The following is a 23,887-nucleotide window of genomic DNA, read 5'->3' on the forward strand; positions in this document are numbered from 1 at the left end:
GAATGGGTCCCCTGGCAAGCATGCATCCTTTTTTCTTGAGTAACCGTATGTATTGCAGCACCATTTCCTTTTTTATTTCCTGTTTACATTTCACTGAACAAATGGAGAATCTGCGCCGTTGTTATTGAAGGTACACACTCACTAAACAACAATGACTCCGTGGCCCAATGGATAAGGCGCTGGTCTACGAAACCAGAGATTCTGGGTTCGATCCCCAGCGGAGTCGCATAATTTTTTCCATTCTTTGGTGCGGCTGCCATGCCGATCCGGTCATCCAGGGATGGATGTCACAAAATGGGGAAAAAGATCAATGAAGAATACTATGATCTGTTTCGTCGAACGCACCATCAAGTTTAATGTCCTGGCCTGTCGGTTTAAACTGAAGTCACAGCTAAACATTCGGAACCATTTCTATTCTTCAAAAAAGGCTAAAAAACTCTGGCACTTCCATGTGTTAGCTTTACTAGGATCATCTAGGGTAGATCTAATGCGGGTAAGACTGTATCTGTATGCATGCTGCCAGATCCGAGAGAGATCTAGAGGGGTGTGGGAGACAAACCTTCTCCCTTCGAGGAGGAGCTCGAGCCGTTGTCCATGGCGACGGCGCGAGTGGCGTGAGCGTGCGGTGGCGGCGGTGGCAGAGCTTCCCGTGAGCACTGCGCTAACCCTAGATCGGTAGGGAATGTCGGTGGGGTGACTGGCGGCGCGGTTAACCTCGTACCGTGTGCCCCGGCCCCCACCTCTTTATATAGCGCAGGTCACAGGGGCCCACCAACCATAACGGGTTGGGCGGCCCCGATCAGGGCGCGGACGAGGTCAAGGGTGTTATCGATCCGTTGGGATCGATCCCGTGGAGATCATCCTAACATTCTCCCCCTTGATCTCAACTTTTCTTTTAACTTTATACTTTCACTTTATTCGTTTCATTTTGGATCGGTCCATAGGGCATGTTTCATCGTCACAGCTCTATTGCCGATAGAATCAGACAGCCACAATACACTTCTCTGTTTTGAAACAAATTCTTTTACTTTTGGGCCTCTTATGATCCAGGATACCCCGATTCGGATCCATGGCGACCGCGTCCCACACCCACGTTCGGCGCCCCCACAACCACACCAGCGCTGCCTGAATCGACAGCGTCGCCTGCCACGGACTCCACCCCGTTGCTGGCCTACAATGCCTCGTCGCCACCCAAGGAAGTGGGCAAGTACGCGAACGGAGGCCCCTCCACGGCGAAGACCTCCCGCGCGCTGGGCACAGGCGAGAAGGGCGCTAGCAAGAGCGGTAGCGTCCTCCAACCCGCGACTCCTGACTACCAAGGCGGCGGCCTCTCCAAGAGCAACAGCGTCGGTGGCGTGTCCGTCGCTGACGACAAGTTCGTCTGCGAGCACTCGGGCCCTGGGATTTTCCCCATAGGTAAGACTTTCCCTTAAACCAATGCCGGCTACGTGCTCCTTGAACACGCTGGGTGGTAAGCCTTTCGTTAGCGGATCCGCAAGCATATCTTTTGTCCTTATATGCTCGAGACTTATAGTTTCATCCTGGACCTTGTGTTTCACAACATAATACTTAACCTCAATCGATTTCGTAGCATTACTCGACTTGTTGTTGTGAGCATAAAATACTGCAAGCTCATTGTCGCGGTACATCTTTAGTGGTTTGTCAATACAATCTACCACTTTCAAGTCGGGTATAAATTTCTTTAACCATAATGCCTGCTCCGTGGCTTCATAACATGCTATAAATTCTGCATACATCGTGGATGATGCAACTATCGCCTGTTTGGAGCTTCTCCACGAAATAGCTCCCCCTGCGAGGGTGAATACATATCCAGATGTGGATTTTCTATCATCTTTATCCCCGCAAAATCTGCATCTGAATACCCTCTTATTTCTAGGGAATCAGATCTTCTGTATGTTAGCATGTAACTCTTTGTGCCTTTCACATAACGTAATGCCTTCTTTACCATTTTCCGAGTGTTCAAAACCTGGATTTTCTTGATATCTACCGAGTACTCCGGTGATAAATGCTAAGTCGGGCGAGTGCACACTTGTGCATACTGTAGGCTTCCAATGGCCGAAGCATATGGAACCGCTTTCATTTGATCGAGCTCGTATTGATTTTGGGGACTTTGATGTTTCCCAAAACTGTCGCCCTTGACTATAGGGGCAGGTGTGGCACTGCACTTATGAATATTATACTTACTTAGAATCTTTTCTAAATAAGCCTTTTGCGATAGTCCTAATACTCCATTGTTTCTATCTCGGTGAATTTCTATGCCCAAAACATATGACGCTTCACCAAGATCTTTCATATCAAAATTTGAGGACAAGAACTTCTTTGTCTCTTGCGGTAGACTAACATCACCGTCGGCAAGCGAATATCATCCACATACAAGATTAGGAAAATATATTTCCCACTTTTAAACTTTGCATAAACGCAATTGTCCTCAATATTTTCTTTAAATCCAAATCTCTTAATTGTCTCATTGAACTTTAGATACCACTGTCCGGAGGCTTGCTTTAATCCATAAATGGATTTCTTTAGGCGGCATCCCATTTCTTCCTTGCCTTCCATGATAAAACCCTTGGGTTGTTTCATGTAGACATTTTCTTCTAAATCCCCGTTTAGAAATGCCGTCTTTACATCCATTTGATGCAACTCTAAATCAAAATGTGCAACTAGTGCCATGATGATTCTAAAGGAATCCTTACATGAGACTGGAGAAAATATCTCATTGTAATCTATCCCTTCTCTTTGTGTAAATCCTTTTGCCACAAGTTGTGCTTTGTACTTTTCAGGAGGCGGCTGTTGATGCTCCCTTTCATGCTCAACAAATGGTTCATTCGGTTCCTGACGGACAGGTTCCGAATTTTCACTCATCGTTGTCATGGGTGGAGTCACAACAGGCGCTTGCACCACAATCGCAGGGATCGTCGGTACAGGTGCACATGGTAGCGCAAAAAATGGCTCCTGAGTCATCGAATTAGGTGCATGCACCCTCTTCTCCTCAAGATCAATTTTCCGAGCTACCATGCTCCCCCTCATCATTTCGTCCTCTAAGAAGACATCATGTCTCATTTCCACAAACTTTGTGTATTTCTCTGGGCAGTAGAAACGATAACCTTTTGACTTTTCAGGATAGACAATAAAATGGCAGCTGACTGTTTTGGTATCTAACTTGCGATATTTGGATTGAGTACTTTGGCCTCAGCAGGACTCCCCCACACTTTCAGGTGGTTTAGAGAAGGCACTCTCCCTGTCCATAGCTCATACGGCGTGTTGGGCACCGATTTGCTCGGTACTCTGTTTAGAATGTGAATGGCGTTTTTTAACGCCTCAATCCACAATCCCAATGGTAGGGTGGAATAGATCATCATACTGCGCACCATATCCATAAGGGTACGGTACGGTTGCGCCTTTCACCTACCCCATTCTGCTGAGATTCGCTCGGCATCGAGTACTGGGCGACTATTCCAGTCTCCTGTAGGAACCTTGCAAAGGGTCCAGGGACTTGGCCATATGGAGTATGTCGACCGTAGTACTCCCCTCCACGATCAGACCTGATTATCTTTATGCTTTTATCATGCTGATTTTCAACTTTAGCTTTGAATATTTTAAATTTATCCAACGCTTCTGTTCTTTCTTTTATTGGATAAATATAACCATATCGGGAGTAATCATTCGTGAATGTTATGAACGAATCATAGCCATCCACACTTTTCACAGGAAATGATCCACATATCTCGGTGTGAATTATTTCTAGTGTTGCTGTGCATCGATTTGCACCCTTTTTAATCAACCTTTACAAAATATTTCTTTCATGCAATCGATGCGTTGTTCTATGTCTGAGAATTCTAATGGAGGAAGAATTCCATTTTAACAAGTCTTTCTATTCTCCCCCTCGAAATATGGCCTAAGCGACAATGCCATATTTCGACGATTCATCAGTTCTTTTCTTTTCTTTTGTTCTTTGTCCAACGCGGACAACACTTTTTCACTCGCATTACACACAGACATCACCCACATAAGCATTATTACACCATATGGCACACTTGCCATGTCCTTCATATCCATGTGTACTTTTCTGTCACCAGTTGCTTCAGCAGCTGGGTCGCACATATCTTTTGTAGAACCAGTGAACTGGCTCTCTATTCTTTCAAGATACTCCCATACGGAAGCACACTCTGTAATTGAGCCCACAATAGCGTTCTCAATTGTATTCTTTATAAATGGCACTTAGCCACTTTTATTCTGCCATGCAGAATCATCTTTCTTGTCATTTCTGACTGGATCTTTTGGTCTGACCGGCTGTGGGGAACCCAGTCCACCTCAGCACAAATCGACCTTCTTTCTTCATTCAATGTAGTAGTCACCTTTGAGGGTTGGAACATCCTTGATGCAGCTCATCAAGTAGTACCCTCCTTTAAACCATAATGAAATGAGATCATAACAACAATTGCATGCAATAATCCAACGTTGGTCAAAATTAGAACATACAACTGTTTGTGCAATTAAAACTATGTCACCGTTGGGCAGAAATAGAGATAAATGCACTTCTAATTGCAACAGATCAAGATCATGTCATTAATAACGTTGGTTAAAAAATAACAGAACCATAATTGTCACGATAATCACTTTAATCATCTCTTTAACATTTTAACTGTCACTTTTACACATATTATTGCAACAAAACATGATCATACCATCAATGACGTTGGTCATAAAATGACAGGATCATAATTGTTTCAACAATCACTTTTAAGCAACCTTTTAAATTTAATTGTCACTTTTGCATTTAAAATGCTCCTTTTCTATTTTGCAGCGGAAACTACGAATTTAAACTTTAAACTTTGAACTTTACAGAGGCATTTCCTTTACTTTTTCATTTCTGAACAAATATTTCGTTGGTCCTATTTATTCAGAAAAAACTAGACAAAATTTTGGCCAAAACTGCCTAAAAATATGCCTCTGTAATTAATAAAACTATGCAAAACTGTAAAAAACTGTCTGTTCTGTTACTGTCCACGCGGCCCGCTGCCCACGCGGGCTGCTCGCACCGAGCGGTACGCAGCAGACGCTGCGCCCACGCGGCCTGCTCGACGCGGCCCGCCAACGCGGCCTGGCCACGGAGCCCACGCGGCCTGGACGAGGCCGAGCCACGGCGCCCACGCGGCGGCCTGCCAGCGGCCCGCCCGCGGCCTGGACGCGACGGAGCCGTCGCAGCCCACGCTGCCTTCACGCGGCGCACCCGCCTGCTGGCCGTCGGATGAGATCCGACGGTCGGCCTGTACTTTCGGATGGTTTATAAACCGCCGAAACGGCAGAAAACCTAACCCTAATCACTTTTCCCCCGAGCCCTGCTCTCTGTAGACTCCGGCGGTGGCACGGAGGCTCACCTCCCGCACGCACGCGCGGCCCGGCCGCCGCTGCTACGGCGTGCCCGCCCCTGGGGCCTCTCTGTCTCTCGTCGACCCCATTTCTTTCTCGCGCGACGACGCCGACCGGCGGCTCCCGCACGCCAGTGGCCGAGCGGCGGAGCCTCCCTGCCCAGCGGAGCCTCCCTGTCCCCTTTCTTTCTTTGTTCTTTCACCACCCACGTTCCTTAATCACCACCAGAGACCCGATGGCCAAACAGCGGAGAAGAAGACGCGGCGGCGCCCCCTGCCCCTCTTGCCAGCGGCGCGTGCACCCGAGGGTGGGCGCGTAGCCGTCAAGCGGCGCAGAGGCGGTGCTGTATTTTACCATACTGCGGCAGGTATACTGTTTCTTTGCCCCGTCTCGCACAGCCGCGTTAGCAGCTAGTGAAGAGGAGTTGTTCTTCTTCCAGGTGCCTCGGCTTGCCGATGCGCACCTGGATCGGGCGGAACGGCGCGGCCCTGAGGCGGCGCATACTTTGCCGGCGAGCCCGAGGGCCAGGCCGGTTACCTTTCTTTTCTTTTGCAGTACGGTATATGGGACGAACAGGGTAGCTGTTAAACATCTAGATCTACACACTATCCGTGCTCTGATACCAATGTTAACTTTACTAGGATCATCTAGGGTAGATCTAATGCGGGTAAGACTGTATCTGTATGCATGCTGCCAGATCCGAGAGAGATCTAGAGGGGTGTGGGAGACAAACCTTCTCCCTTCGAGGAGGAGCTCGAGCCGTTGTCCATGGCGACGGCGCGAGTGGCGTGAGCGTGCGGTGGCAGAGCTTCCCGTGAGCACTGCGCTAACCCTAGATCGGTAGGGAATGTCGGTGGGGTGACTGGTGGCGCGGTTAACCTCGTACCGTGTGCCCCGGCCCCCACCTCTTTATATAGCGCAGGTCACAGGGGCCCACCAACCATAACGGGTTGGGCGCCCCCGATCAGGGCGCGGACGAGGTCAAGGGTGTTATCGATCCGTTGGGATCGATCCCGTGGAGATCATCCTAACACCATGTAACCCCGGATTTTATTTCTCATCATAACACAAATGAACTTGGAACTTTCAGGTTTCGGTTCTTGGAGCAGAAGGTAATAGTATTGCCACAGCCTATCAAAAAAGGTACTCCGTAGTATTACCATACTGGCAAAGATACCACATTATTTTCAGCGCGCAGCACCAGGCCACCAAAACCAAGGATGTGCTGCTTATTCAGAAAACGGGTACATGATTTACACCCCGAGCGCGATGAACCGAAAATGGCACCACTTATTCAGAAAACGGGTACATGATTTACACCCCGAGCGCGATGAACCGAAAATGGCACCGGTCAGTCATGAACGATAGCCTATATCTATCGCCGCCGGTTGCCCGTGGCGATCTCCCAGGCCCGCAGCACGTGGTCCACGATCTCCTCCACACCGACACCGTGTTTTACCTGCATCGCCAAATGCGGAGCAGTATGACTTCGTGAGATTACCATTGAAAAGTCGAAAAGGAGAGAACCAAGCATATGCGGGATTTGATACTGAACCTGGGCAAACACAAAGGGCCCTCCTTCCCGCATGCGGAGCGCGTCTCGCTCCATCACGGATAGGTCGGCTCCAACAGCTGCTGCAAGGTCGGTCTTGTTTATCACCTGCATTTGGAATGAAATGATCAAAGTTGGTGAAAATGGCAGGTGCAGGTTAAAAGATAGACCAGTTTGACAATGCAGGTCTGGCAAGTGTAATAACGCACCAAGAGATCTGCTTGGGTTATCCCAGGGCCACCTTTCCTTGGTATCTTGTCCCCACCAGACACATCGATGATGTAGATTATGTAGTCTGCTAGCTCTCTGCTGAAGTTGGCAGCCAAGTTATCTGCAAACGAACGTACAAATAACTCTTTAGTGCCCAACCATGGACCTAATGAAAATATGGCAGGAATTGGGGCCATGACCATACTTTTCAGCCACCCATTATCTAGAAGGAGAGCCCTTTGAAACTATGGGAGATGTTCAACTAACATGAACACCCAAGAAACAACAAAATGGTTCAAATAAATTCGATAAGGCAAGCTCCAAATTCACTATCCCCTAAGAGGGCAAGTTTATAGAACATTTTTCAAGCATTCCGTTGTTAACATGATTCTGGTAGGACTATATTCTTCCGAATTGCACCGAGATGGACAGTAGATTGGTTTAAACAATTGGTAATAAAACTTCCAATGTTGAATGCAACAAGGACAATACCTCCTCCAGATTCACAGAGTAGCAAATCCGCTTTGTACAAGTTAGATAGCTCCTCCAGAGGACCTAGATTTATGCTGATGTCCTCACGTATAGCTGCATGAGGACAGCCTCCAGTTTCAACGGCACGTATACGCTCTTCAGGCAGAGCTCCATGCTTGACCAAGAATTCCCCATCCTCTTTTGTGAATATATCATTTGTAACCTGCACTTCAAAGGAGCAGTGAGATAAAACTCACCTGGGTGTATATTGAGCTGATGGTGGAGACTAAAAGGTTTGTCTCTTCAGGAAAATACGATAAAAAAGTTGACTCGGTTATTGGATCTGCAGCCTCTAGAGACATGTTCTATGAATTGACACATAGTGGAGAAAGAGAAAGCCTAAGGGTGTACTGAAATTCAAGCATATTAGTATGTTTCTTCTGTATTTTAGAAAATATCACAGGAATGTCAAGTAATTGTACTTCAATGTCTGCCCAGCGGTAAACATTGACGGACAGGTTGCTTTCAGTTGACTTATTTTATAACTTACTCCCTCCGTTCCTTTCTATAGTGCCTATAGATTTTTGGCATTTGTTTCAGAATATAAGGTTGTAGCTTAGCTTTTTTTCATTTACCCCCTCCCCGTTCAGCTCCCAAATCGTTTAGCTCCCAAATTTTTTATGATAAGTTAGGAAGATATGGATTTCCCAAATTTTACGTTGGTCTCAAATTGTTCAGCTAGGGGTCTTCTGTAAAAAATACTCTTGCGCTAATTTCCGTGCTAAAAAACTATAGGCACTATAGAATGAAACAGAGGGAGTAACTGTTTGCAGTTGAGAAACAGGACATCCCGAATAGATCTTTAAATGGATAACTGAAGAGAAGCAGAGATTAGAACCATGTTACATACCGCCGCAAGACTATATTTGTCACGCAGGCATGTACAGAGTGCTAACATCAGGGCAGTCTTCCTGCATAAGGATGAACAGACAGAAGATTGTGGGGGTCATATCACTTTATTTCCTAGATGCTAGTTTAGAAAAAAGTAAATCATTGTTTCATTTACTTGAAGAGGTTTTTTTTTGTGAGTATAAAAAAAGTGCATGCATAAATTTCTTCAAATTGACCAGACGAACTCTCTAGAACAACGGTATTGTGTTACGGAAACATAAATCCCAACAGTAAGAAGAACAAAGTTGTGTATCAATGTATGCACAGAAAATGCGGCATCATTATTGGCAAAATCAGAGAATACCCAAAACATATGACATTATGACCCCGACCAGTAATCAGACCAGGAAACACTGATGAACATCTTATTTTTCTGCCCATGGTCATGCTTCAGCTCCAATATTTCACAGCATATTTCAGTCAGAAAAAAATATTTCAGCAACTAAAGGTATGTAATACAGCATGCAGATTCATCGCCGAAGATCAACAAAGCCTACGCCATGGTCCGAAACCAATCTAGAGCCTGTACCTAAACTTGAACCAAACACTACGCGGGGGACACAAACAGATTCAGAGAAAACTGCAACGGAGACGGCCGCTCATCTATCGCCGGTCAACACGGTACTAGCAGCCGCAGGGAGGGGATGATAGAGCTGGGCGTACCCGGTGCCGACGGGGCCGCCGATGCCGACGGTGAAGGCGCGGTCGACGAAGCGGCGGGAGTCGAGCGGCGGCGCGCGCTTGGTGAAGTCCCCGGCGGAGTAGATGGGCTCGTGGGAGTGCGGCGCCAGGCCGTCGTGGGAGTGCCACACGCGGCCGTCCTCGCCGACCCACGACCCCGCGCCCTTCCCGGCCGCGGCGGCAGCATCCCTGCAAGCGCAGAGCGGAACAGGCGATGCTGAGTTAGCTGCGCGGAAAACGGGCGTGCCGCAGGCGCGGAGGAGGGTAAACGCACGCACCCGTGGGAGTGGTGATGGTGGTGGCCGTCGTGGCCATCGTGGGAGTGGCCGTCGTGGCCATCGTGGGAGTGGTCACCGTGGTGGTGGTGGTGATCCTGGGACGCCATGGATGGAACCAGAGCTTGGGATCGGAGCGGAGGAAAGGTGGAGGTTTTCGGGATAAGACTTTTAGCTCCACTCGTTGACCTTGGGATTCTCTGAGAGAGGATGGTAGTGCTCAAGATTCCTGACGTTAGGATTAGGCTACTCATAGTGAGAAGTAACATAAGGTGGTGTCATACATAAGTTACTAGTTCATGTTACTACCTTCATAGTGGAAAGTAACTTAGAGATGGTATCATGCAAAGTCTCATTTATTAGTCTGTAGACTCATTTTATCTTGGGGTGTGTGATGTTATGGTAACATAGCTAGTTACCACATCTCTCTCTTTCTTCATTTATTGCTATGCCATGTTTTTTTTTTTTTAGATCAACAGGGGTCTCCCCCCAGCTCCATTTTTCATTGAAAAAGGAAGCCAAGTTTTACAGAGTACAAAACACACATAGACGAAAACAGGAACAGGCATTTTGCTGGGGAGATTGGCTGCCATCCCAACCAATCTCCAAAATACCAGCACACCTGGGAACAAGATCTAAAAAGAGATAAAGTGCAGGCTAAGAGCATACGATAGCTAAATCCATTACAGAGAAAATGATCAGAAAGAGGTTGCCAGCAACACTCCCAAACTCTCCAGCTCTTTTTCCTTGCCAGCGACCTCTTGAGACTATCTTCTTCTCCCTCTCGAATCAGGTGACCACATGAATCTTATGGGATTCACCAGGGTTGTCCAGGAGGTAGGCCAGCGACGCTCTGCCATCGAAGCTTGAGTTCCAGGAAGAGATCCAGTCGAAGGAGGGACATCTCACCCCACTCGGGAGGCAAAGAGGCGCTCTTAAACCGGTTAGCAGCAGGTCCATGAATCGACCGTTTTCTCCGGATTCTAGCTCTTTGAAAGGTTTCAACCAATCCCGAAGGAGGAAGAGAACCCTTCGCCACACCTGTTTCACATTAATCCAAGTGGTTTTGTTAAACACCAAACTATTTCTATTAAGCCATAGGCTCCACAGAACAGCTGAAGAAGCTACATTAAAGTGCATGAACCTTTTGTTACATAGCCATTTAGAAGCAATTGATTCAAAGTTAGTAACATGCACCTCAAAAATCTCTTCAAAAAGGTTCCAAATAGATCTAGCCACAATACATTCAAACAAGAGGTGGTGAACTGATTCAAACTCAGAGCACATCTCACGAGTTCATGGGTTTAGGAATACCTCTAGCTCTCGGATTATCTCTAGTCATGATCTTATTCTGAGAGAACAGACCATAAGAAAACTTGGATCCTAGGAGGGATTTTCAATTTCCAAACAACGAGGTAAATAAATCGGAGTAACACCTCTAAAATTAATAATAGCATACAGAGAGCTAGATGAATAAACCCCAGATGAGTTATATTGCCAGATCAACTGATCTTCCTCCTGAGAGAAGGATATAGATTTAGCAATCTCTAGCAATTCAAGCCACTGGACCATCATATCATCAGTAAAGGTTCTCCTAAACGTACCTCTAATCTCCTGACCATCCCAGATATCAGAGATAGTTTTATTTTGCTGGTTAGAAACAAAATATAGATCCCAGAATTGGGTAGCCAAAGGAGAGTTACCAAACCAAATGTCTTCCCAGAATTTTATAGATTTACCATTCCCAACCTGCCATTTGTATCCAAACTTCACGGCTTTAGAGGCCCACATAACCCCTTTCCGTAAAGTGGAAGGTTGGATATCATGACGAGACGGAATGTTTGGGTTCCTGGTGTTATATTTAGCATCCAAAACTTTTCTCCGGAGGGCCCCTTCCCCCTGAATGTATCTCTTAATCCAAGACCCAATCAAACGGATGTTTAGATCTTGAAGATTTGGAATACCTAAACCTCCAAACTCCTTTTTCATGCGGATGGAGGACCAATTAGCTAAATGAATTTTATGGTTGCCATCTTCATCATTCCACATAAAGTTAGCCATCCGGGAATCAATCGGATGCGGGGCCCACTTTGGGAATTTAAAGAAAGAAAGCAGATAAATGGGAATACTAGCTAAACGAGATTGAATGAGAATTCTCCTTGGCTGCAGAGGATAAAAGCTTCCCCCTCCAGCCAGTAATCCTTTTAAGAATGTTTTCAATGAGAGGTTGCAAATCCTCTCTTCTCAATCTGTCATAATGCAGAGGGATACCAAGATATTTAACAGGGAAAACTCCCATAACACATTGGAAAATATCTAAGAAAGGTTGGGTTTCACTAGCATCCATGTTAATAGGGATCAGCTCACTCTTATGGAAGTTAATCCTCATGCCAGAAATTTGTTCAAAACAAGTAAGAATCCATCTTAAGTTTAGAGCAACTCTCTGATCATTTTTAAGGAACAAAAGAGTGTCATCATCATATTGAAGACTTACAATACCTCCAGGTAAAAAATTGGGACAGAGCCCACTAATTAAACCACCATCTACACCTTTAACTAACATCCTAGAGAAAACATCTACAATGCAATTGAATAAGAGAGGGGCAATGGGGTCCCCCTGTCTTAATCCTTTGCCAGTCAAGAAAAAATCTCCCTCAATATCATTAACTTTTACCCCAACAGACCCACCTTGAGTAATTTGTTTAATAAATCTAATAAAGGTGGGGTTGAAGCCTCTGAGCTCCAAAACCTCATATAGGAAATCTAGGTTAACTTTATCATAAGCCTTCTCATAGTCAAGCTTTAAAACTAAACCTTTATCTTTATTCCTATGCACTTCATGAATAACCTCATGTGCAGTGACCACACTTTCTAGAATAAATCTCCCCCTAATGAAGGCTGATTGGTGATAAGAGATAAGTCTATCAATGACTTTAGCCAATCTATTGGTTAGGACTTTGGTAAAAATCTTAAAAGAGCAATTTAACAGGCTAATAGGTCTAAACTTTTTCATAGATCTAGCCTCATTCTCTTTAGGTATAAGTGTGATCATGGCAAAATTCAGCCTATATAGATCTAGGTTATCATCAAACCAAGCATTAAACATATTAATCAAGTCAAACTTGACCACATCCCGGAACTTCGGTAAAACATAAAAGGAATACCATCAGGGCCAGGGGCTCCATCTGCATAAGACCCAAAAACTGCAGTTTTGACCTCTTCCTCAGTAAAGGCACTCCCTAACATAACATTTTCCTCCAGAGATATTTTCTCATCTTCAGAGAAGAAATTATCTTGGAGTCTGATATCTGGTCTATTTTCTTTTTTAAACAGATCTTTATAAAAGTCTGTAGCTACTTTGAGCATTGCACCAGCCTCAGTCACAGGGCCCTCAGGCCCATCTAAGACCTGGATACATTTTTTTCTCCTTCTCTGATTGGCCACTGCATGAAAATATGCTGTGTTTACGTCTCCCTCTAAAATATTCCTATCTCTAGATCTCTGTCTAGCTTTAGTTTCCTCTAAGATCCAGAATGAGTTCAACTCTCTAAGGATGAAGTCCCATCTCTCTCTCTCGAGCTGAGAGAGGACACAAGTTTCAGACTTAATGTCAAGAGCATCATATTCCTTCATAAGTTCTTTCTTCTGCTTCCTAACTGCAGCCTCATAATTATAACTCCACCCTTTAGCTAATCTCCTAAATAGTCTAAGTTTTTGTTGCCAAATATCAACAACATTATCACCAGCCACCTCTAGGTTCCAAGCTCTATTTACTAACACAGCAAATTCAGGAATATTTAACCACCACTTCTCAAGCTTAAAACCTCCCTTTTTTGAATTCTGCTCTCACCGAGTCCCAAACAAGAGGGGTATGATCACTACCCGATCTAGATAACACTTTTGCACTAGCTAAGGGGAAGCAACTATCAAAGGAGGTGGAACGGAAGATCCTGTCAAGTTTACACATGACGAGGTTCTCCCGATTATTCCCCCAAGTATAATTCCTACCAGCGACCCCTATCTCCATGAGAGCCCACATTTCTATCCAGGCATTAAATTTATCAGCCCACTTGAAATCTATATTACCATTATTTTTATCTTCAACAAATCTAACTAGGTTAAAATCACCACCTATCAGCCAAGGACCTTCCCAATTAAGACAGAGTTCATGAAGCTCAGAAATAAACTCCTGTTTCCTCTCCTCATAGGCAGATCCATAGACAGTAGTAATTCTACAAATAAAATCATTCCTCTTATTCTTAACTACAGCACTAACAGAAAAAGACTTAATCTCCCATGCTAAGACCTCTAAGAGGTCAGCATTAATACCTACTAAGATACCACCAGCAGAGCCTATAGCAGGTAATAAATTCCAAACAAAATTCCTATTTCCTAGCAGGTTTTTCAGAAAGGAGTTACTAAACTCTCCTTTTTTAGTTTCCTGAAAGCCAATGTAATCTAGATTCAAAGGCACTAAGTTATCATTAATAAAAAGCTGTCATCGCAGGGGCGGAAATACCCCTGCTAATCCAAAAACCACATATCATGGGTAAAACTTCTTGGGGTGCTTGCCCCGAGATTTCCTAATAACTTCTATCCATTCCTCAGCCAGTTCCTCTTGCTGGTCCTTATCAGACAAGGAAGCAGCTCTAGGGGAAGAACAAGCTGAATGCATGTTATCAGATTCTAGCTCTAATTTGATACCAACTATTTTGGCAGCATTATCTAGTTCATCAACAGGTAAAACATTAAAAGGATTGGTGGACATAATACCTTTCATCCTTGGAATCTCCAGGTTGTTAATCTTCTTCATCTCCTGAGCCTTCTCCATGATGTTCTTAGACCTGTCAATCCTGTTGCTCTGTCTAACAGGTTGCACAGGTCCCCACTTTGATCTCTTTTTTGCTGGCTGTTTCTCAGTTACTTGATCAGCAGCTATGAAGGGAAGTTCCACCTCTGGCATAATATCATCAGGAAGCTCCCACTCATGATCATCACCATCAGGCACAGCCTCTTCAAACTGGTTGGTCAGGTTACCTTGAAGCATTTTCTCACTATACCAGAACTTCTTCACTTCCTCACTTGCAGCTGCAGAGATTGGAGTTTTGTCCCACACAAAAGCACCCTCTTGATCAACTAGTCCCTTCTGAAGAAGCTTCTGATATACCTCAGCAGTACTAGATTCTGGAGGAGCACAGTTTTCTCCAAGAGGCTCATCCAACACTTGGTCCTTCTAGGAATACTGGTCATTGGTAGAAGCTTGCTGAATGTTCCCAAGAGAAAAGGATTGAGGTCTAGCAGCAGCACCAGACCCATTCCCATTATCTTGACCACTTTGAATATTTCCTTCAGCATCTCTCTTGCTCTGATCATCAAGCTCTTCTCCAAGCAGGTCATCATCCTCATCATTGCTGGAAATAACACTCTCTAGAGTGAAGCCTAGGTGGAAAAGGTTCCCATGGTACCCAAACAATCTTCCTGGAGGTAGTTTGGAGGGATCCCTGCAGAGAACTTTAACCCTAACTTCTTGAGCATTGTTCCTGAACACACTTAGCCAGTCTACATCTTGTAACAAACCACAGACTGAAACAGCTTGGTCCAGACTAGTCCATTCACACCATTTTGTCTGTAACCCAGTTACTTTGATCCAGGCTTCTTTGAGCACTTCCACAGGTTCTGGGTCATCATTCCAAGCTTCCACCTTGACCCAGATGCCCTTCTTCTTAAGACCAAATCTGGGGTAGCCAATCACCTCTTCTACCTTAAGATGGGGTGGGAATTTCACCAGGTATACATCTGACTGTCCAAGTCCTCTGATTTGCCAAGGCCAATTGGTTTTGTATATCTGAGCAAATTCAGCATACAACTCTTCCTTAGAAACTTCACCACCCTCAATGATCACAATACCACAGTTTCTAGTGGACCCAACTGGATTGATCACTGTCTCAGGCATCTCAATATGATAGAAACCCAGACCTGGAGCTCCACTTCCAACATACTTAGCAAGCTGGTGTGGCCTTTTCCTGACTGGGCATTCATCCACCAGATGAGAAGTGGCTTTACAGATGAAACACATAGGAGTTCTCCCACAAGCAGCTTGATGATGTCCAGGCTCTCCACATCACATACAAATGGTGTTGGTATAACTCATCTGGAGTGCATTGGAGGAGCTAGCAGAAGGAGACTTCTGTTGGACAGCACCAATCTTCTTCTTCCCTCTAGCTGTGTTCTTTGCCTTGCCCAAACCCTCACCACCAGAAACAGGAAGCTGCAGCTGCTGCTGCTGTTGAGGTTGTTGTTGCTTGCTGAGATTGCTTGTTGCTGCTGCTCGCTGCACCGGGGGTTGTTGAGGAGGCCGTTGGAAACCAGGTTGTTGGGAGGCCAGCCACCGATTAGATTGCATACCAAAGCCAGTATTAGGAGGGTACTGCTGGTATGAACCATTAAACGCCCAAGGAGGAGGCATGGGATTTGGGACAAACCCAAAAGGATGTTGAGGATAACCAAAAGCTCCTGGTTGAGGGAAATCCATAGGCATCTGCTGCTGTTGGGGTTGCATCTGCCCTGGCTGCTGCTGCCACTGATCTTGGATGTTCCCACCCCCACCTCTACCTCTACCCTTGTAACCCCCTCTACCAGCCATGATAACTGTAGTATCTTCAGAACAGATCTCCACACCAAAATGACTCTCCCCAGAGATCTCCTCCGCCGCCACCCAAGAGGCCAAAATAGGAACCCTAAAAGAGGAGGCTCCCTTTTTTATAGTAGCTTTGCGTGGAGGAAGGGTTGATGGATGCCATGGAATATGCCAAAGTTGTTGGAAAAAGTCCTCCACACCACCAGAGCATTCTCCACCACCCACCTGCTGAGTGTCACTGATCTCTGGACCCCTCCAGAGCACCAACCTCGATGTTTTTTGACTCCTCTTCTCCATCCTTCTAGAAGCTTGATCAAACTCCACCATAGGACTACTCTGAGCATGGACATGCAAGGGAACAGGAGCCTGAACCTCAGCATCTAGAGCTCTAATGATGGCTGTCGGAGCTGATGTACAATCTCCTCCAGGTATCTGGTATGGTAGCTGAATTGAATCAACCCATTCACTGACTGAAATGTGTGATGTTACTACCTAAGTTACTCCCACTATGAGCAGTCTTAGGGATCGGGGAGCTGAGCAACTTTCAGATACCGCATATCTGTCTGAACCGCAAATTTTTAGATACCGCATATCTGCCTGAAGCGCAATTTGTTTTAGAAATGCAGCTCTGCCGTACACGGCTTTTCTTTCTCCATTACTACATCTAGTACTAAAACTTAAAACTACTCTACATTTTGAATCACAAGTTTAATTGCGAATTGTTTGAATACTTGAGTCATCTCTAGCAGCAAACGGAAAATCGCTAAACACATCTGCGGTTAACTTTATCAAGTTTTTTACGTGCAAAAAGTGTTGCGGCGAAAAAGATCCTGCATTGGCAAACCCTAAAAAGTAATATATCGGAAATATTCGATCGTCTTCTTCCTCCAACAAACGCAGATCGGGGGGCCCTCGACCGAGCTCGCGCCCTGGCCCTACATGTTCTAGAGTACGAGAGGACTATTTAAGGATTTGCTGCAAAAAGTGAATAATTTTCCAGAGATTATAGAGAACCAACTTTTCAAACTTGATGAAAAATGTAGATACTTCGTGAAACTTGGTTTTGAAACATTTAGTCTTGCTTTGTTTTAAACTAGGTTCATTGAGTTTTATTGTCTATAATCATATTTGAATGTGTTTCAAAAATCAAAATTTATATATTATCGAAACGAATTTTTGTAGGATTTTTAAAATATATAACTAAAAGAAATATACATGTTCGAATTTTGGACCGGTATGCGGTTTTTCCGTAGAAGATAATCCGAATAGAGACTTCAAGGAGGCCTGAGTTGTAGCTATTTTCCTGTAACCTCAGGGCATGTATAATGGGGTGACGTCAACCTTCACTTACGATTATCACATCAGATTTTTTACTTAGTTGGAGAAAAGAGATTGAAGAAAAAGAAGGGTTTATTCCATTAGCTAAAGAATGGTATTTTATAATATAAGAGAAGGCTATTATCTCCATAGTACCATACTACCATTTGTCTTCCCTTAGCAACCCATTCTCCTTCTAAAAATAATTAATTCTCATTGATTACTAGAGATGACATATATATTTAGTGTTTTCTCTAAATTACGTGAAACTGCTAAGAGAAGGCGTTTCTTCCCTACCATTGTAGGTACCCTTAAATCTCTTCGATTTTGACCTCGCAAATTGCGGATGGATTCGAGCCACCTAAGCACAAAAAATGCTAGCTTACAGGCTAAACTTACGGGTTTGAGTTACGGGGTGTACATGGCTTAATATGGGGGAAATATATTGCGCATGAACCTCTCTCCCTCCAGTGGCATTCCCCAGGGTGCGGGGGGGGGGGGGCAGACCCGACCACCGCACCCTCCCTCGAGCGGAGTCCCTCCCGCCGCTTCCGCCGGCGTCTACCGCGGTGGCGGCGGCCTCTGGAACCGAAGGTGCTGGGATGGAGGAGCGGCGGCGATTCGTTGGTGCGGCTGGGACGGCATCGACGTCTTTGTCGTGGGCGGAGGTTGGGACGGTGTCCCCGGCCTGGCGGCGGTGGCTACTCGCCGGATGGTGATGGCTCGCCGCAGGTCTAGGCCCCCCACCTAGGCACGTTGTCCTGTGGCGGCACGGAGGGGTGCAGGGTGGTGGATCGGCTGGTGGAGGGATGCGGAGGCTGTGCTACGGCAGCGGCGGCCCTCGGCGGTTGCTACCGGCGGTGGCCACGGTTGCATCTCGCGATAGTGCGGCCAGGTCCTGATCTGGGCCCATGTTGGACTACGGTTTCGCGGCTGTCGGGAGCGGCGGTGTAGCCATTTGTCCTGCCGGATCTTCGGGCGGTGAGGATGGCCGTTTCCGTGGGGGCTCGGCCTGCACAAAGGCGGCGGTCCTAGGGTTTCTCACGCGCCAAGAAGAAGATCTTCTGGATACCGGTCCTTCTTCATCTAGCCGGAGTGATTAGTTTCAGAAGGCTCCACCGGTGAATGGAACAGTGCATGTTTTGCCTGAAATTTGCTGGATCGGGTGGAATTCGGTCGCGCGCACCCATGTTTTTATTCCGACCGTTTGGTTCTGAAGGGAGCGGCACAAAGCTCTGTTATGTGTAGACAACAAGTGACTTGGTCCATGGTGAATTCACAAGAAGAGAATATCATGAAGGTCGAATTGGAGGACTAGCTAAGGAGGTTCAAGTCTTCGTGATGTTGAGGGGCTTGTTTGGTGTTCGGGCTTTGCAGTAGTGGTATGTTAGTGGGGCTAGTGGGGGCGGCAGCACAGGTGAAGTTCAGAATCCTACCTTTCAGGGTGGAAACGCAAGGTCTAGCCTTAACTGGTTGCGCCTAGCAATGACTTTGTTGGAGGCATTGTTTTGAGAGCGGGGACTATCTACAGGGTGAAAACCTAAGATCTTTGATCGGGCGACGACGACGCTGGTGCATTGTTCTCTTCTTGGAGGCTTCGCTTTTGGAGAGTCTGTATTTCAAGTGTTGTTCTGGTGGTGAATGTATTACTGGTAGCAGGACTTTTGTTTCAGGGCTAGGTGTAATTGGTATCTTCTAATATTAATATATTACCTTTATCGAAAAATGGCTTAATTTGGGGCAAAGAAAAAAGACGTGGCCCACCTTCTCCTTAATTTTTGTACCAATCGGCTGATTCCACCTAATCCCGTAACTTTAGTGCCTAGTTTTCAGCCAGTATGTGTAGCATTGCTGCCGAAACACTGATCTATAGCAGGCACCAAAATGTGGCCGCGACGGATTTTTCACCTCGCCGGGGCGGTTCGTCGACGGCGGGCCGCGTCGCGTCTTCCTTCCCCATGCCGAGCTCGCGTGGCTGTGTATATATCCCAGTAGACTAAAAGTCGTTTGGCTTGCCTGTAAAATGCATTCTACGCGATTTGCCTAGTCTGCAGAGCCTTGTCAAGCCTGCAAATTCGGCATCCCCTCAGCAACCAGGAACTGTTAGTGCAGGACACGCAACGAAAGAAGTCCACATACCCCCCTCAGGTTTCAGGGTTGGGACGTTTAACCCCCCAGGTTTTAAGTGGAGCATATGACCCCCTCAGATATCAATTACCAGGTAAATTACCCCCTCTAGGCTGTTTGAGACTGGTTTAGCAGTTTTCGGGAGTGGTATTGGTCCACGTGGAATAGTGCGTTGGAACTGGTCGATCCCAGCCGATCCCGCCGCCGCTCCCGTCCGCTCCGATGCTCAGCGATTCGAGGGAGGTCCTCGAACCAGTCGAAGTTCGTTCCCCTCCCCCTTTTTCCTATTTCTGTCGAGGAGCACCCGAGGACGGACGGAATCGGTGAGCACGGACTCGAGGACGGGTTGATTTGGGGATGCAAATCTGGGGCGGCCGCTATCAAATCGCCAAGACCGCCAACGCGGTTCCATTGCCGGCGGCAAGGGCGGCCGCGCGTGAGCCTCCGTCCAGCGAGTCGCTATCAATCGAGACCTCGTACTCTGGCGCAACAACGGCAGCGCATCGGCGGGATGGTGTGCGCGGAGGCGAAACAATGGTTGTGCAGCAGCAGGATGGTGTGGGCGGCGGCGCACCAACGCCGGCGCAGCAGCGGGTCGGTGGTGGGCGCTGACCTCGGATGCAGGGAGGAGAGCCACGAGCGCTGGACTGGACTTTTCTCCCATCTTTTTTTCTTTTGATCTACGTGGCAAAACCGCTATCCAGATCAGCTTAAAATAGCCATCAAATGGCTGAGGGGGTAATTTACCCGGTATTTGATACCTAAGGGGGTTAAGTGGCCTAGCTGAAACCTGGGGGGGTTAAACATCCCAACACTGAAACCTGAGGGGGGGTATGTGGACTTCTTTAGACACGCAACCAGCAATAAATCTCGTCTTAATCATGCAATCACCGGCCGGGCAAACCGCAACAGTACGTGTATATGTACATCTATCTACTGCCGGCGAGCCGTACGCCCATTCGATTAGCGATTGAAAATGCAATAATCCAGGAACGGTCACCGAGCATGAACAGTCCGCTCCCATCGGCGTTCTACGGCATCACGGCCACCTCCTTGTGATCGTTGGCCGGGTACGCCGGCTCCTCCGTCGTCGTCTCGGACCGCCCGTCTCCGACGGCGGCGGTTTCTTCTTGCCGCAGCCGCACGACGTGGTTCCACCTGTCCTGGAGGAGGTAGGCGAGCGCCACCGCCGACACCTCGACGGTGAGCAGCACCGTCCAGAGCCCGACGCTCCTCCCGGTCCTCTCCCGGTACGTGTGGAGGCCGATGTACACGTTGGCCACCCCCACCACGCACACCACGATGCCCAGGAGCCAGTGCGCCAGGTACCACACGCTCCTCGCCTTCACGCCCCTGATCAAACAAATTGTTCAGATGATAAGCTTCACTGAACAGTACACAAGAAGATGCAGAAGAAATGTAAAATCTTGATGGAGCTCAGGCTAAACCTGTCGGGTCTGATGAAGCCGATGACTGGCTGGAGCCAGATAAGGCCGTAGAGGGCCAGCCCGATCCTCTGGTGGGTGTTGTTGAACGCGTTCTCGAAGTTCTTCACCGACAGAACCGCGCCGGCGGTGGCCAGCACCACGGCGGCGATCTGCGCAGCGACGTGGCAGTAGAAGAGGACCCTGACGGACTTGGCGCTTCTGACGTTGCTCGAGACCCTGATCAGCAGCACCCCGACCGGCATCAGGAAGCCGACGGACGACCACAGCAGGAAGGCGTGCAGCTTCAGTTGGAGCGACAGCTTGGGCGTCAGCTGCAGCACAACAGTTCAACCAAAACAAGTGTTGTTGTCAGGCAGTGAGTGATATTCAGACATTCAGATGACCCTTGTAGAGATAAATGCAGTAGTGAAAATCGAAATGAGCTCTGAAATTTACCTCCAAAGGCTGAGCAGTCCTGTAGCTTAAATTCAAATCCTCCAGGCTATCTGAAGCACCCAGGGCTGGGTTTACAAGCAAGAGAATCAGGACACATCCTGACAGTACAGGGAACAACAGTCTCCGTCTTCCAAGCAGCAACATTGATGCTTGCCGATCAAATCCCGTCTCTTCTCAGCGAGAACAGCACCACCAAGATCGAAAGGAGCAAGCACCCAAGCTGAACAAGATCGATCGATCGACACACACCTAAGGTACTTACGCCAACAGTGGTAGAAGGGGAAGAAGATGAACAGGGAAAGCTTCTACCCTCTAATCTCCCTCACTGCCACCTCATGCTACAATGCACTCCAAGCCATTCCTTCCTTGCGAGCTCTCCCTCACCTTAAATACCAGCATTCGAACAAGAGTAAAAAAGAGACCTGACTGCACTAAACAATGAGCAGAAACCAATGCCTGCTCAAGCCGCTAACCCTCCGACCGATGTTCTTCTTCCCGGATGACTTGCAGCTGAATGCAAGAATCTGCCGAGCAATCTTTCAGGAATGTAAGATTTAGTTGGTCTACGAGGATAACTTGACGGAGTTGTCCTATGCCTGTCTATGCTAGCTATCTCCTTTGGATGGATGGAATGATTTGGGAATCAGAAGCTGCTTAGCAACTATGTAGTGTAGCTAGGAGCTGCCTAGTAGCATAGTGGACTTTTGTTGGGGAATGGAATGGACTATGGGATATGGTGAGGGACGGGCGCTTTTGAGCACATTTGGCTTTTACAGCTCTGTGTGTATCATGGTGGTGTGAAAGGATGGCTTTTGTGGTGGAGCAGCAGGAAGCACCCAAGGTCCCAAACAGCAAGCAGGATATTGTTGGATGTTGTATCAGCATCTAGCTACCATTTTCTTTTTTTTCCTTTTTTCTTTTTTGGCAAAAAGCAAATTGTGAGGTTCAACTGTGCACTTAAGTCTGTAGGCAAAGTGCACTAGTCCTTCTAGATCAAGGTATCTCTGCTTTGTTTGGTCCATGTTATCCCTTTTTTAATGTTCTTCTTGTGGAGGAGACGTCATGGTATTGCTCCGTGACAACCATCCATACACGTTTACGCTGCACATCAACTTGACAGAATTTGTTCAAAAAAAACTTGACAGAAAAACGTGTTGTTAGTAGCCCTGCCTGTTGCTTGATCACAGATTCACAGTTGGTAACAATGTGATCGATGTCGTCGTAACGGGATTCGAGATCTCGGTTGTGGTTTGGTTCGGATTGCTTAAACAGCGGACTAATGATGCCTCCATCGACGCCGCAAAGCCTTGACGGTAGCAAGATATTGTTCGATGTTGTTTCAGCGTCTTGCTAGGAATTTCTCTTTTGCAGAAAGCAGTTGCGAAAGTAGGGTGTTGTTCAGCAGTACAGGTTTGCAGGCAAAGTGCACATGTCCTTCGATCAAGACCAGCACAACATATAGCAAAGTCATCTATCTTCCGCTTTGGGTCATGGCATTTTTCACTTTAATTTCTTTCCCTTTTTTTTCTGAAGAGACGCCATGGCATTGATTCATGGCACCATTCATACACATATGGCTTTTGTGGTGGATCTGCAGGAAGATAGCACACAAGGGCTGGCAAGAGAAATAAAATGCGTCGATGGAACAAGGATACTCTGGCCATTGTGTGGTCCCGGTTTGTAAGAGTGCAAAATATGAAATAAAAAAATCTAGCCCACCCTCCCGCACCCCTCCTCTCGCCGCTGCCGGTGTCACCGCCTGATCTCCTCCTGCTGCGTTGGGTAGCGGTGGCCAGGACCTTCCTCGATGCTAGCGGCGGAGGGTGGGTGGACGGTGGCGACTTGATATGCGACGTAGGTCTCGTACAGGCCGCTCCCCCTTTCTCAAGCGACGACACGCCGGCGGTGGCCAGCAGTAGACGGCGGCTAGGTTTTCGATCTGTGTCGTAGCACCTGCTGCATCTCCCCGCCTCCTGACGAAGCGATATGGTGCTCCTAGGCTTCTCCCACGGCATGAGGATGCCTGGGGCAGCAACCCGGGTATGATGGTGGAGGCGGCCCTCTTGTTCGCCGGAGATGGTCGGCCTGAGGATGGTGTGGTGGGTCTGATGATCTATCACCGAGTCCTGACGGCAAGTTGGGGAGGCATGGAAACCGGCGATCTCTGCGGCAGCGCAGGTAAAATTCAGAGTCTTACTTCTCAGGTGAAAATCCAAGGTCTGGCCTTAATTGGTTGTGCCTGCCAATGACCTTGTTGAAGGCATTGTTTTGAGAGTGAGAAATATCTTTAACATGAAAACCTAAGATCTTTTGATCGGACGACGACGGTACTTGTGCACTGTTCACTTCTTGGAGACGCCGCTTTTGGAGAGACTGGTTCAGGAGTTGTTCT

The 23,887-nt window shown here is 47.1% G+C and overlaps 2 protein-coding genes and 1 non-coding gene across 3 annotated transcripts; 1 reads left to right on the forward strand and 2 right to left on the reverse strand.

Moving 5' to 3' along the window:
• Nucleotides 1-153: 153 nt before the first annotated feature.
• On the forward strand, nucleotides 154-226 carry TRNAR-ACG. Its single transcript has one exon. It is a non-coding gene; the product is annotated as a tRNA-Arg (tRNA).
• Nucleotides 227-6,525: 6,299 nt separating this feature from the next.
• Nucleotides 6,526-9,709, reverse strand: LOC124707120 (urease accessory protein G). Its single transcript, XM_047238779.1, has 7 exons — nucleotides 9,559-9,709; nucleotides 9,239-9,427; nucleotides 8,535-8,595; nucleotides 7,646-7,847; nucleotides 7,153-7,274; nucleotides 6,947-7,051; nucleotides 6,526-6,850 (listed from the first exon to the last, which is right to left on the reverse strand). Exons 1-7 carry the CDS (start codon nucleotides 9,639-9,641, stop codon nucleotides 6,767-6,769), a joined length of 846 nt encoding a protein of 281 aa, XP_047094735.1. The 5' UTR covers nucleotides 9,642-9,709; the 3' UTR covers nucleotides 6,526-6,766.
• A 10,869-nt stretch (nucleotides 9,710-20,578) lies between these two features.
• Nucleotides 20,579-22,172, reverse strand: LOC124649792 (cytochrome b561 domain-containing protein At2g30890-like). Its single transcript, XM_047189362.1, has 4 exons — nucleotides 21,969-22,172; nucleotides 21,496-21,879; nucleotides 21,061-21,371; nucleotides 20,579-20,965 (listed from the first exon to the last, which is right to left on the reverse strand). Exons 2-4 carry the CDS (start codon nucleotides 21,637-21,639, stop codon nucleotides 20,644-20,646), a joined length of 777 nt encoding a protein of 258 aa, XP_047045318.1. The 5' UTR covers nucleotides 21,640-21,879; nucleotides 21,969-22,172; the 3' UTR covers nucleotides 20,579-20,643.
• Nucleotides 22,173-23,887: the final 1,715 nt, after the last annotated feature.

Source organism: Lolium rigidum, chromosome 4 (genome assembly GCF_022539505.1).
Source record: "Lolium rigidum isolate FL_2022 chromosome 4, APGP_CSIRO_Lrig_0.1, whole genome shotgun sequence".
In the NCBI taxonomy this organism is placed as follows: domain Eukaryota; kingdom Viridiplantae; phylum Streptophyta; class Magnoliopsida; order Poales; family Poaceae; genus Lolium; species Lolium rigidum.